This window comes from Oncorhynchus clarkii, chromosome 27, assembly GCF_045791955.1.
Source record: "Oncorhynchus clarkii lewisi isolate Uvic-CL-2024 chromosome 27, UVic_Ocla_1.0, whole genome shotgun sequence".
Taxonomy (NCBI): Eukaryota; Metazoa; Chordata; class Actinopteri; order Salmoniformes; family Salmonidae; genus Oncorhynchus; species Oncorhynchus clarkii.
In genome coordinates, this window is record NC_092173.1 from 42,607,987 (window position 1) to 42,623,237 (window position 15,251).

At 46.3% G+C, this 15,251-nt stretch overlaps 1 protein-coding gene across 1 annotated transcript in view; it reads left to right on the top strand.

The window, feature by feature from the left end:
* Window positions 1–15,251, top strand: part of LOC139386235 (rho guanine nucleotide exchange factor TIAM1-like) — a 163,164-nt gene that overhangs the window by 29,796 nt on the left and 118,117 nt on the right. The window contains exons 2-4 of the mRNA XM_071131723.1: window positions 12,380–12,506; window positions 12,723–13,360; window positions 14,014–14,395. Of these exons, the coding sequence (XP_070987824.1) occupies window positions 12,732–13,360; window positions 14,014–14,395 (1,011 nt within the window). The 5' untranslated portion in view covers window positions 12,380–12,506; window positions 12,723–12,731. The remainder of the gene's footprint in view (window positions 1–12,379; window positions 12,507–12,722; window positions 13,361–14,013; window positions 14,396–15,251) is intronic.

The window sequence follows — 15,251 nt, forward strand, 5'->3', positions numbered from 1 at the left end:
TCATTTATTCATAGTGGGAATATGCAGCTAACGCACTCTGCTACCCTCAACACTGCAGCTTTTAACACACACACACACACACACACACACACACACACACACACACACACACACACACACACACACACACACAATCTAATCTAGCAGTCATTTAGAAGCTTTCTCTCCCTTTTTTCCTCCCTCCCATTCTTACTTTCTCACACACACACACACACACACACACACACACACACACACACACACACACACACACACACACACACACAATCTAATCTAGCAGTCATTTAGAAGCTTTCTCTCCCTTTTTTCCTCCCTCCCCCTCTTACTTTCTCACACACACACACACACACACACACACACACACACACACACACACTTTTCAAGCACACAAAGGCTATGAGATTCGGCGCCGTCTTAGGTGTCTGTTAGTGGGGAGAGAGTACTCGTCTTTTCTAGGTGTTGTGAGTTTTGGGTCTTCGGCTTGCTAAAAAACCCACTACTTTCTGCTCTGCTTGTGTAGCCAATGTTACACAACTGGCTAACCAGTTGAGTTTGAACCTCCGACCGTAGGCTAGGGCAATGGGGTTTCACAATAAAAGTTACAGATACTCACGACTTCTGTCCTGTCGCTTAAGGTGGAAACACGCTCAGGAGGCCTTGGTTCGAACCCAGTTTGTGTGACCCATTGTCTCCGGCTGGGTTCAACATCCATTGGGAGTCCTGCTGAGTTTGTGAGATTTGAGACTGCTGGCAGCAGCGGAGGTCTGAGTTGATAGAGGTGTCATCTCCGCTGAGTTAGGCTCATTCCGGATTCTCTGGCCGATTCCAGGGATGCTATACCCTCCGTGATTGGCTCTGACACTCTGAAAACCCTCCAATCAGAGGACATCAGACCGGGCCAGCTACTGACTGGTTTGCTGGGTCTGAGCCGTTTCCTTCTAATGTGTTGGTAAGGTCCCACAACAGGACAGTGGTGGCGTACATCGACAGGCAGAGGGGGACGCGGTGCCTCCCTATTGGTCGTTGACTCCCCATAGTGTGTTATACCTCGTTCCCTCCTTCAGGTGAATATGATTGGTCGTTGACTCCCCATAGTGCGTTATACCTCGTTCCCTCCTTCAGGTGAATATGATTGGTCGTTGACTCCCCATAGTGTGTTCAGGTGAATATGATTGGTCGTTGACTCCCCATAGTGCGTTCAGGTGAATATGATTGGTCGTTGACTCCCCATAGTGTGTTCAGGTGAATATGATTGGTCGTTGACTCCCCATAGTGCGTTCAGGTGAATATGATTGGTCGTTGACTCCCCATAGTGCGTTATACCTCGTTCCCTCCTTCAGGTGAATATGATTGGTCGTTGACTCCCCATAGTGTGTTCAGGTGAATATGATTGGTCCTTGACTCCCCATAGTGCGTTCAGGTGAATATGATTGGTCGTTGACTCCCCATAGTGCGTTATACCTCGTTCCCTCCTTCAGGTGAATATGATTGGTCGTTGACTCCCCATAGTGTGTTCAGGTGAATATGATTGGTCGTTGACTCCCCATAGTGTGTTCAGGTGAATATGATTGGTCGTTGACTCCTCATAGTGTGTTATACCTCGTTCCCTCCTTCAGGTGAATATGATTGGTCGTTGACTCCCCATAGTGTGTTCAGGTGAATATGATTGGTCGTTGACTCCCCATAGTGCGTTATACCTCGTTCCCTCCTTCAGGTGAATATGATTGGTCGTTGACTCCCCATAGTGTGTTCAGGTGAATATGATTGGTCGTTGACTCCCCATAGTGTGTTCAGGTGAATATGATTGGTCGTTGACTCCCCATAGTGCGTTATACCTCGTTCCCTCCTTCAGGTGAATATGATTGGTCGTTGACTCCCCATAGTGTGTTCAGGTGAATATGATTGGTTGTTGACTCCCCATAGTGTGTTCAGGTGAATATGATTGGTCGTTGACTCCTCATAGTGTGTTATACCTCGTTCCCTCCTTCAGGTGAATATGATTGGTCGTTGACTCCCCATAGTGTGTTCAGGTGAAGATGATTGGTCGTTGACTCCCCATAGTGTGTTCAGGTGAATATGATTGGTCGTTGACTCCCCATAGTGTGTTCAGGTGAATATGATTGGTCGTTGACTCCCCATAGTGTGTTCAGGTGAATATGATTGGTCGTTGACTCCCCATAGTGTGTTCAGGTGAATATGATTGGTCGTTGACTCCCCATAGTGTGTTCAGGTGAATATGATTGGTCGTTGACTCCCCATAGTGCGTTCAGGTGAATATGATTGGTCGTTGACTCCCCATAGTGCGTTATACCTCGTTCCCTCCTTCAGGTGAATATGATTGGTCGTTGACTCCCCATAGTGTGTTCAGGTGAATATGATTGGTCGTTGACTCCCCATAGTGCGTTCAGGTGAATATGATTGGTCGTTGACTCCCCATAGTGCGTTATACCTCGTTCCCTCCTTCAGGTGAATATGATTGGTCGTTGACTCCCCATAGTGTGTTCAGGTGAATATGATTGGTCGTTGACTCCCCATAGTGTGTTCAGGTGAATATGATTGGTCGTTGACTCCTCATAGTGTGTTATACCTCGTTCCCTCCTTCAGGTGAATATGATTGGTCGTTGACTCCCCATAGTGTGTTCAGGTGAATATGATTGGTCGTTGACTCCCCATAGTGCGTTATACCTCGTTCCCTCCTTCAGGTGAATATGATTGGTCGTTGACTCCCCATAGTGTGTTCAGGTGAATATGATTGGTCGTTGACTCCCCATAGTGTGTTCAGGTGAATATGATTGGTCGTTGACTCCCCATAGTGCGTTATACCTCGTTCCCTCCTTCAGGTGAATATGATTGGTCGTTGACTCCCCATAGTGTGTTCAGGTGAATATGATTGGTTGTTGACTCCCCATAGTGTGTTCAGGTGAATATGATTGGTCGTTGACTCCTCATAGTGTGTTATACCTCGTTCCCTCCTTCAGGTGAATATGATTGGTCGTTGACTCCCCATAGTGTGTTCAGGTGAATATGATTGGTCGTTGACTCCCCATAGTGTGTTCAGGTGAATATGATTGGTCGTTGACTCCCCATAGTGTGTTCAGGTGAATATGATTGGTCGAGGACTCCCCATAGTGTGTTCAGGTGAATATGATTGGTCGTTGACTCCCCATAGTGTGTTCAGGTGAATATGATTGGTCGTTGACTCCCCATAGTGTGTTCAGGTGAATATGATTGGTCGTTGACTCCCCATAGTGTGTTCAGGTGAATATGATTGGTCGTTGACTCCCCATAGTGCGTTCAGGTGAATATGATTGATCGTTGACTCCCCATAGTGCGTTATACCTCGTTCCCTCCTTCAGGTGAATATGATTGGTCGTTGACTCCCCATAGTGTGTTCAGGTGAATATGATTGGTCGTTGACTCCCCATAGTGTGTTATACCTCGTTCCCTCCTTCAGGTGAATATGATTGGTCGTTGACTCCCCATAGTGTGTTCAGGTGAATATGATTGGTCGTTGACTCCCCATAGTGTGTTATACCTCGTTCCCTCCTTCAGGTGAATATGATTGGTCGTTGACTCCCCATAGTGCGTTATACCTCGTTCCCTCCTTCAGGTGAATATGATTGGTCGTTGACTCCCCATAGTGTGTTCAGGTGAATATGATTGGTCGTTGACTCCCCATAGTGTGTTCAGGTGAATATGATTGGTCGTTGACTCCCCATAGTGTGTTCAGGTGAATATGATTGGTCGTTGACTCCCCATAGTGCGTTATACCTCGTTCCCTCCTTCAGGGAACAGTAGTTATATTCATAACTGTACGTTCTCACAAGGATCCATTTCAAAGGGTTTACTGTTGTCTAAAGCTATGGGACTTAATCTACACACACACACGATGACACACACTAAAACAATGGGGGGGGGGGGGGGGGCAGAAGCCTGGAAACACCCTGGCTGTCTGTCTTACTGCTGGGTCTCTGTCTCTCTGCCAACATTGTGCAAGCCTGGCCGGGCTCCTCACTGAATCCAGAGGCTAGTGCAATAGCATTTGCCTCCTCTTTCCCCCTTCTTTCTCCCTAGTGTGTGTGTGTGTGCGTGTGTGTGTGTGTGTGTGTGTGTGTGTGTGTGTGTGTGTGTGTATCCCGAGTGAATAACTTTTAATCTTCTCACCATCACATCCAAAGAAACCCCCCCCCCCCCCCCCCTCGCCGCCATGACACGTCTTTTCCTCAACCGAACTCGACTGAGTGAGTGCTAGCCTCGCCATGAACTACGTCATTAGTGGATTTAAAGGTACAATACACACGTTTTATAAAATAAGATATTTGATACTTCAAATGTTGTTCATCGGTACATTAAAATACGTCTCAAATGGAAGGGATTGATTTCCACATGAAATCTGTGTGAACAGGCTCAATGCATGGTACACACTCCTCTTGAATATCCCCATCCACCTGTATTGTGAATAGGCCGTCTGGGCTACATCTTCATTTACTCATATTTTTTAAAATTGAAATTGAACCTTTATTTAACCATGAAGGGCTCATTTTGAGATTTTAAATATCTTTTTCAAGAGCGCCCTGGACAAGATAGACAGCACCAAGTCCTTAGACAATTACAGACGGATAACATGAAAAGTTAGCAGAATTAGAGTATAACAAAATCATAAAACGGCTAATTTAAAAAGATATTGACAGGCCAAAGGAATCAGCCTCAAAATCCTTCATCAGTGATTTTAAAACACCAATCGGGACAAGTTCTTCCAGTTTAAAAGCAATTTGTAAGGTGTTCCAAGACGATGGCGCAGAGGACATAAAAGCCCTTTTACCAAATTCAGTTCGGACAGTCCAGCGAACGAAGAGACGACCCACCACATTTCTGAATAATAAAAATGCACAAATAAAAAGGTAGTAAACCCAAAAATGGCTTTGTAAATAAAAGTATACCAGTGACTGAGCCTACGAGAACAGGCCTTATTCCTAAAACTAGTAACTACCGAAAGGTTGCAAGATCGAATCCCCGACCTGACAAGGTACAAATCTGTCGTTCTACCCCTGAACAAGGGGTAGACAAGGATATCTCTACCGGCCAAACCCTCCCTAACCCGGACGATGCTAGGCCAATTGTGCGTCGCCCCATGGAGCTCCCGGTCGCGGCCGGCTGCGACAGAGCCTGGGCGCAAATCCAGAGTCCCTGGTGGCACAGCTAGCGCTGCGATGCAGTGCCCTAGACCACTGCGCCACCCGGGAGGCCCCCACACAATTAATTTGACTTTGTTTTAACTACATAAAATATTGGTAAGTCAGTTAAGAAAAATGTATTATTTTCATTGAAAATAATACTTTTTTTTATGTAGTTAGATTGATAAAAACAAAGTCAAATTAATTGTGTGGGGGACTCCCGGTGTCCCCCCCCCCCCCCCCCCCCCGCACCTCCCTGATTCAGAGGGGTTGGGTTAAATGGGGAAGACACATTTCAGTTGAATGCCTTCAGGTATCCCCTTTCCTTATAAAATGAATGAATGAATAAAATGAATGCCTACGTGGTATCGTTTTGGTAGTGAGTATCGTGATGCTAAGTGTGGTATCGTTTTGGTAGTTAGTATCGTGATGCTAAACGTGGTATCGTTTTGGTAGTGAGTATCGTGATGCTAAACGTGGTATCGTTTTGGTAGTGAGTATCGTGATGCTAAACGTGGTATCGTTTTGGTAGTGAGTATCGTGATGCTAAATGTGGTATCGTTTTGGTAGTGAGTATCGTGATGCTAAACATCATATCGTTTTGGTAGTGAGTATCGTGATGCTAAACGTGGTATCGTTTTGGTAGTTAGTATCGTGATGCTAAACGTGGTATCGTTTTGGGAGTGAGTATCGTGATACTAAACGTGGTATCGTTTTGGGAGTGAGTATCGTGATGCTAAACGTGGTATCGTTTTGGTAGTGAGTATCGTGATGATAAACGTGGTATCGTTTTGGTAGTGAGTATCGTGATGCTAAACGTGGTATCGTTTTGGTAGTGAGTATCGTGATGCTAAACGTGGTATCGTTTTGGTAGTGAGTATCGTGATGCTAAACGTGGTATCGTTTTGGTAGTGAGTATCGTGATGATAAACGTGGTATCGTTTTGGTAGTGAGTATCGTGATGATAAACGTGGTATCGTTTTGGTAGTGAGTATCGTGATGCTAAACGTGGTATCGTTTTGGTAGTGAGTATCGTGATGCTAAACGTGGTATCGTTTTGGTAGTGAGTATCGTGATGCTAAACGTGGTATCGTTTTGGTAGTGAGTATCGTGATGCTAAACGTGGTATCGTTTTGGTAGTGAGTATCGTGATGCTAAACATCATATCGTTTTGGTAGTGAGTATCGTGATGCTAAACGTGGTATCGTTTTGGTAGTGAGTATCGTGATGCTAAACGTGGTATCGTTTTGGGAGTGAGTATCGTGATGCTAAACGTGGTATCGTTTTGGGAGTGAGTATCGTGATACTAAACGTGGTATCGTTTTGGGAGTGAGAATCGTGATGCTAAACGTGGTATCGTTTTGGTAGTGAATATCGTGATGCTAAACGTGGTATCGTTTTGGTAGTGAGTATCGTGATGCTAAACGTGGTATCGTTTTGGTAGTGAGTATCGTGATGCTAAACGTGGTATCGTTTTGGTAGTGAGTATCGTGATGCTAAACGTGGTATCGTTTTGGTAGTTAGTATCGTGATGCTAAACGTGGTATCGTTTTGGGAGTGAGTATCGTGATACTAAACGTGGTATCGTTTTGGGAGTGAGTATCGTGATGCTAAACGTGGTATCGTTTTGGTAGTGAGTATCGTGATGATAAACGTGGTATCGTTTTGGTAGTGAGTATCGTGATGCTAAACGTGGTATCGTTTTGGTAGTGAGTATCGTGATGCTAAACGTGGTATCGTTTTGGTAGTGAGTATCGTGATGCTAAACGTGGTATCGTTTTGGTAGTGAGTATCGTGATGATAAACGTGGTATCGTTTTGGTAGTGAGTATCGTGATGATAAACGTGGTATCGTTTTGGTAGTGAGTATCGTGATGCTAAACGTGGTATCGTTTTGGTAGTGAGTATCGTGATGCTAAACGTGGTATCGTTTTGGTAGTGAGTATCGTGATGCTAAACGTGGTATCGTTTTGGTAGTGAGTATCGTGATGCTAAACGTGGTATCGTTTTGGTAGTGAGTATCGTGATGCTAAACATCATATCGTTTTGGTAGTGAGTATCGTGATGCTAAACGTGGTATCGTTTTGGTAGTGAGTATCGTGATGCTAAACGTGGTATCGTTCTGGGAGTGAGTATCGTGATGCTAAACGTGGTATCGTTTTGGGAGTGAGTATCGTGATACTAAACGTGGTATCGTTTTGGGAGTGAGAATCGTGATGCTAAACGTGGTATCGTTTTGGTAGTGAGTATCGTGATGCTAAACGTGGTATCGTTTTGGTAGTGAGTATCGTGATGCTAAACGTGGTATCGTTTTGGTAGTGAGTATCGTGATGCTAAACGTGGTATCGTTTTGGTAGTGAGCATCGTGATGATAAACGTGGTATCGTTTTGGTAGTGAGTATCGTGATGATAAACGTGGTATCGTTTTGGTAGTGAGTATCATGATGCTAAACGTGGTATCGTTTTGGTAGTGAGTATCGTGATGATAAACGTGGTATCGTTTTGGTAGTGAGTATCGTGATGATAAACGTGGTATCGTTTTGGTAGTGAGTATCGTGATGCTAAACGTGGTATCATTTTGGTAGTGAGTATCGTGATGCTAAACGTGGTATCGTTTTGGTAGTGAGTATCGTGATGCTAAACATCACATCGTTTTGGTAGTGAGTATCGTGATGCTAAACGTGGTATCGTTTTGGTAGTGAGTATCGTGATGCTAAACGTGGTATCGTTTTGGGAGTGAGTATCGTGATGCTAAACGTGGTATCGTTTTGGGAGTGAGTATCGTGATAATAAACGTGGTATCGTTTTGGTAGTGAGTATCGTGATGATAAACGTGGTATCGTTTTGGTAGTGAGTATCGTGATGATAAACGTGGTATCGTTTTGGTAGTGAGTATCGTGATGATAAACGTGGTATCGTTTTGGTAGTGAGTATCGTGATGCTAAACGTGGTATCGTTTTGGTAGTGAGTTTCGTGATGCTAAACGTGGTATCGTTTTGGTAGTGAGTATCGTGATGCTAAACGTGGTATCGTTTTGGGAGTGAGTATCGTGATGCTAAACGTGGTATTGTTTTGGTAGTGAGTATCGTGATGCTAAATGTGGTATCGTTTTGGTAGTGAGTATCGTGATGCTAAACGTGGTATCGTTTTGGTAGTGAGTATCGTGATGATAAACGTGGTATCGTTTTGGTAGTGAGTATTGTGATGCTAAGCGTGGTGTTGCAAAAATTCTGGTATTGTGACGAGAGGTAGGGGGGGAGGAGAGAGGGTGAGCGGTAGGGGCCAAGGAGAGAGGGGTATGGGGGAAGGAGAGAGGGGTATGGGGGAAGGAGAGAGGGTGAGCGGTACGGGTCAAGGAGAGAGAGACAGGAAGGGAAAGAGAGGTAGGGGGAAGGAGAGAGGGGTATGGGGGAAGGAGAGAGGGTGAGAGGTAGGGGGAAGGAGAGAGGGGTATGGGGGAAGGAGAGAGTGTGAGAGGTAGGGGGAAGGAGAGAGGGGTATGGGGGAAGGAGAGAGGGTGAGCAGTACAGGTCAAGGAGAGAGAGACAAGAAGGGAAGGAGAGGTAGGGGGAAGGAGAGAGGGGTATGGGGGAAGGAGAGAGGATGAGCGGTAGGGGTCAAGGAGAGAGAGAGGTGGGGGGGGGGAGGAGAGAGTGTGAGAGGTAGGGGTCAAGGAGAGAGAGACAGGAAGGGAAGGAGAGCACAGAAAAACAGGGTCAGCTCCAACCTTTATGTAACCATCCCTCTTCACCGTCAGCTTGAGTGCAGCAGTGTGTGTGTGTGTGTGTGTGTGTGTGTGTGTGTGTGAGAGTACTACGGTACAGTAAAAGACAGGGATCACTCTCCTCTGTCCTGCCTACATTCAAAGACAATTCCTCCCTAAAGGGTCTGTCCTAAAAGAGGTGAATGAAAGAGTGAACATCAGCGGGAAAGCATCATCTTTGTTGTTTCCTTCTCTGTTCCATCAGTGTGGCTAATGGACTAGTATCTTTATGACTGACTAGCTGGCTGGCTGATTAATTGACTGACTGGCAACTTCTCTCCTTTCTCCATGTACCCCCTCCCTCCCTCCTTCCCTCCTCCTAGCTTCATGCCATATAAACTACAACCAACACAGAGGAGCTGGTGCTGCTCAGCTTGCTCCATCTCTAACTAACCCAGGCATGCTCACGATGTATGTACTCTGTCCTCCATCTTTCCCTCCTCTGTCTTTCCTCTCTTCCATTTTAATCATCTCCTCCTCTTTCTTGTCCTCCACTTTACACGCTGACTGAATGCCTGCTGCTCATTGAGAGACGAGCTGAGTGGATGACTTCCTCTTCCCTGTCAGTGCCAGAGATCTGTTGTGAAGTGGTGTGATGGGAGGAGTCAGAGGAGACACGGCAGCATTGGAAACCTCTTCTGTGTTATGCTAGTTTTGCTCCAACTAGCTCTCTCCCTGTACGATTCTATCTCTCTCACTCTCTCTGTCTGTCTCGGTCTGTCTCTCACTCTCTCTGTCTCTCTCGGTCTGTGTCTCACTCTCTCTGTCTCTCTCGGTCTGTCTCTCACTCTCTCTGTCTCTCTCGGTCTGTCTCTCACTCTCTCTGTCTCTCTCGGTCTGTCTCTCACTCTCTGTCTCTCTCGGTCTGTCTCCCTCTCTCTTGGGTCTCTCTCTCTCGCTCTCTCTCTCTCCCTCTCTCTGTCTCTCACTCTGTCTCTCTCGGGTCACTGTCTCTCGGTCTCGCTCTCTCCGTCTCTCTCTGTCTCTCTTGGGTCTCTCTCTCTCGGTCTCTCTCCCTCTCTGCTGCATGTTAGCTTTGGTCCTACCCTCCTACCTCTCCCTGTAAACTGTTCTCTGGTCAGTCCGTGATCGGTACATCAATTTGGATTAATCCTTGCATCCATAGCTCTGTTTATGAACTAGACAGTGGTTACATTTGTCTAGCTTCGTCCTTCATCTATTTACCAAAACAAGTGGCGGCGGTGACCGCTTGGTAGTTTTTCGAATCCCAAGTTTTCCCCGTTAACCCTCAGGCCAGCTCTAGGCTTGACCAGGCTGTTAAAAGCAGGATCTGTTGTGACCAAAATCTCTCTCTCTCTCTGCTGGATAGGGTCACAGAGAGTGACCCTGAACAGAGCTATTGAACCCTGGTCTAATAGAGGACAGATTGTTACCGTCAATTTAATCTGTTTCTAGTCAATAAGGGTAATCTTACCCACAGAGCATCCCTGTGTAAAGAACTAATGTTGTAGATTATTATATATTTTTTTTATTTTCTCTCTCTCTGTGTGTGTGTGTGTGTGTGTGTGTGTGTGTGTGTGTGGTACAATGTTTCAGATTTGTTTGTGACACTTTCTACAGTTTTATTAGGTGTTGTTGTAACCCGTGACAACCACACTTCAACATATTTCATAGCCCAGTAAAACCAGTACAAGTAGTAACAGTATAATGTGGTCGCAGTGAAACTCTATCAGGTCGCAGTGAAACTCTATCAGGTCGCAGTATAACTCTATCAGGTCGTAGTGAGACTCTATCAGGTCGTAGTGAGACTCTATCAGGTCGCAGTGAAACTCTATCAGGTCGTAGTGAGACTCTATCAGGTCGCAGTGAGACTCTATCAGGTCGCAGTGAAACTCTATCAGGTCGCAGTGAAACTCTATCAGGTCGCAGTGAAACTCTATCAGGTCGTAGTATAACTCTATCAGGTCGCAGTGAAACTCTATCAGGTCGCAGTGAAACTCTATCAGGTCGCAGTGAGACTCTATCAGGTCGCAGTGTAACTCTATCAGGTCGTAGTGTGACTCTATCAGGTCGTAGTGAGACTCTATCAGGTCGTAGTGTAACTCTATCAGGTCGTAGTGAAACTCTATCAGGTCGTAGTGAGACTCTATCAGGTCGTAGTGAGACTCTATCAGGTCGCAGTGTAACTCTATCAGGTCGTAGTGAAACTCTATCAGGTTGTAGTATAACTCTATCGGGTCGTAGTATAACTCTATCGGGTCGTAGTGAGACTATCAGGTCGTAGTGAGACTCTATCAGGTCGTAGTGAGACTCTATCAGGTCGTAGTGTAACTCTATCAGGTCGTAGTGAAACTCTATCAGGTCGTAGTATAACTCTATCAGGTCGTAGTGTAACTCTATCAGGTCGTAGTGAGACTCTATCAGGTCGTAGTGAGACTCTATCAGGTCGTAGTGAGACTCTATCAGGTCGTAGTGAGACTCTATCAGGTCGTAGTGAGACTCTATCAGGTCGCAGTGAGACTCTATCAGGTCGCAGTGAGACTCTATCAGGTCGTAGAGAGACTCTATCAGGTCGTAGTGAGACTCTATCAGGTCGTAGTGTAACTATCAGGTCGTAGTGAAACTCTATCAGGTCGTAGTATAACTCTATCAGGTCGTAGTGTAACTCTATCAGGTCGTAGTGAAACTCTATCAGGTCGTAGTATAACTCTATCAGGTCGCAGTGAGACTCTATCAGGTCGCAGTGTAACTCTATCAGGTCGCAGTGTAACTCTATCAGGTCGTAGTGTAACTCTATCAGGTCGTAGTGTAACTCTATCAGGTCGTAGTGAGACTCTATCAGGTCGTAGAGAGACTCTATCAGGTCGTAGTGAGACTCTATCAGGTCGTAGTGTAACTATCAGGTCGTAGTGAAACTCTATCAGGTCGTAGTATAACTCTATCAGGTCGTAGTGAGACTCTTTCAGGTCGTAGTGAGACTCTATCAGGTCGTAGTGTAACTCTATCAGGTCGTAGTGAAACTCTATCAGGTCGTAGTATAACTCTATCAGGTCGTAGTGAAACTCTATCAGGTCGTAGTGAAACTCTACCAGGTCGTAGTGAAACTCTATCAGGTCGTAGTGAGACTCTATCAGGTCGTAGTGAGACTCTATCAGGTCGTAGTATAACTCTATCAGGTCGTAGTGAAACTCTATCAGGTCGCAGTGAAACCGTTAGCTGATCGTTGGTCATTATTCTCACAACCTCATTTATGCGTGTTCCCAGTCACTGCCATATTCACTGATTTTTGGGGGTGTGTAAATATGTGTAACTTTCACAACAAAATGGCTGCAATTGATTCCCAGCAGGCAGACTCCTTCCTTTCGTACAGTTGTTGTTCCTCCAGAAAGACTACTGTAACCGTGTGCAGCGTTGTAAAACCTCAGCATTATTTAGTTCTGCTGTGACGACTGACCAGGGTTTCTGTTTCCTCTCTCCTCCAGATCTCTGGTGTACAACGCCATCTACCATTTTTTTTTCTCTCTCTCTCTCTCTCTGTGATTGGATAGACAGCCTGATGGTGAAACTCAACATGCCAGTGATGTCAACGACGGACTGCAGGTTGGTTAGGTAATACATGATCCTATTTGTTAGTGAGTAAAAAACAATTTTTATAATTGTAATTTTTATAATAAATAATTATGTGATTTTATTCAGGGCAATAGCGTGTTACTTTTGTGGATTCTCTATGATTTTAAAATGGTGTGGTTTTAATACACGTTGTTCTATCTCTGCATAACATCATTAGTTGTTTATCTGTGATGTTACCTGCGTTTCCTGTTTCAGACTGTAACCATGGGCAACGTGGAGAGCCAGAACGGCGACCATGCCTTCTACGGCACCCAACATGGCTACCTGTCCCGCAAACACATGTCTCGTTCCCTCCGCATCTCCAAGCACCAGTCCAGCTCCGGTTCCACCCGCTGCACCCACGACCGCAACGCCACTCAGGGCAAAGTAGAACACCGTAACTCTGAGACCTCCACGCGTTCCAGCAGCACCCCTAGTATCCCACAGTCCTTAGCGGATCACGCACTGGAGCCCTTCAACCAGACCAATGTCCTGTCAGACTTCTCCCCTATTTGGGTGGACCGAATGGCCATGAACCTCCGGCCCGTCTCCTTCCATACCCACCTGGACAACCCATCTGTAGGGCCCCAACTGGACAACCCATCTGTAGGGCCCCAGGTAGACCCAGCAACACCAGGGACTAGACCCCAGTGCCCCCAGGACAGAGGTCTAGGCCTGTACAATAACACTGGGGAGGGGACCTACCTCCAGAAGACCAGAGACGGACCCCGGGAACCCCGGGAACCCCGGGAGGGAGTCAGCTTTAAGAAGAAGAGGTCCAAATCAGCCGACATGTGGAGAGAACACAGTCTGGAGTTCAGTCTGTCAGACCTCAGCCAGGAACACCTCACCAGGTTAGAGAAGTCAGACCTCAGCCAGGAACACCTCACCAGGTTAGAGAAGTCAGACCTCAGCCAGGAACATCTCACCAGGTTAGAGAAGTCAGAGCTCAGCCAGGAACACCTCACCAGGTTAGAGAAGTCAAACCTCAGCCAGGAACACCTCACCAGGTTAGAGAAGTCAGAGCTCAGCCAGGAACACCTCACCAGGTTAGAGAAGTCAGAGCTCAGCCAGGAACACCTCACCAGGTTAGAGAAGTCAGACCTCAGCCAGGAACTCCTCACCAGGTTAGAGAAGTCAGACCTCAGCCAGGAACATCTCACCAGGTTAGAGAAGTCAGACCTCAGCCGGGAACACCTCACCAGGTTAGAGAAGTCAGACCTCAGCCAGGAACATCTCACCAGGTTAGAGAAGTCAGAGCTCAGCCAGGAACATCTCACCAGGTTAGAGAAGTCAGAGCTCAGCCAGGAACACCTCACCAGGTTACACTGTGATATGTGGTTGTCTCACCCAGCTACCTTAAGATGAATGTACTAACTGCAAGTCTCTCTGGATGTGCTAAATGACTAACATGTAAATGTAAAGAAACAGGCAATTGAAGGGTTGTCAGTTCAAATCAAATTTTTCCATCTGTGTGGATTAATCAAGTATTCTTTCTCTTTTTCAGCACAGAGGAGATCATCGACACCGAGGAGGCAGACGACAGGGACTTCCCTGATTGTGAAGGCCTGCTGGGGCTCGTGTCCCCAGAGGGTCTGGAGGGTGTGGACGCTGCTGGCAGGGCCAACTCCCTGGATCAGCTGTATGGCGGTCAGAAGACCCCAACTCGCCGGCCCGTGGCACGCTATGCTAAGTGGCACCATGACGCTAACCGCGAAGCCCGGGAGGGAGAGGACGATAAGATGCTGTCTCCGTCGGAGGAGGATGGGAACTCGTATGGAGCGTACACTCTGCCCTGTCGACGCTCACACTGCCTGTCTGAGGGCCTGACCAATCACCAGGCTGCCTCCTGTAACACTATGCAGGGCCGCAGAGCACAGACCATACAGGTACTGTAGGATTACAGTCGCTCGTGAAAGACTACACACCCCTTGCACAGTCTTCACATTTTTGCTGCCTTAAAATGTCATCTGAAAAAGAGATCACATAAAAAAATTCCCCGAATGATCTACACAACCTGCTCCACATTTTCAAAGTTAAAGAACATTTTCTAAATTACTAAGAAATGCAAAATGAGGATCCATTGATTGTCTATGTCTTCACCCCCCCCCCCCCCCCCCCCCAGAGTTTATACTGGGTGGAAGCACCCTTTGGCAGACATTATAGCTGTGAATCATTTTGAAGATTCTACCAACTTTACACAACTCTTGGGGTAACATATATCCATTGTTTTTGTCAAAATTGCTCAAGCTCAGAAATTCTGTTTGGAAACAATGGATATATGTTACCCTAAAGTTGGTAGAATCTTCAAAATGATTCACAGCTATAATGTCTGCCAAAGGGTGCTTCCACCAAGTATGAACATCTGTTGTTCTGTGTCTCATATGTATCTGTGTGTTTGTGTTTGAGAATGTTTGTTTGTAAGCACTGTGTTTGTGAGTGAATCGATGCATGTGCGTGTCTTTATATGAGTGTGTGTTTGTGAAAGAATCGACGTGTCTGTGTGTGTGTATCTGTGTGTTTGTCTGACAGACAGTGTTAGCACTAGCAAGAGGTCAGCAACTCAGACCTATGTCGCTCCCTCCCAGGTCAGGTCTCTGTTTCTCTCTCTCTCTCGCTCTCTCTTGCGCTCTCTCTCGCTCTCTCTTGCGCTCTCTCTCGCTCTCTCGCGCTCTCTCGCTCTCTCTCGCTCTCTCTCGCTCTCTCTCGCGCTCTCTCTCTCTCTCTCTCTCTCTCTCTCTCTCT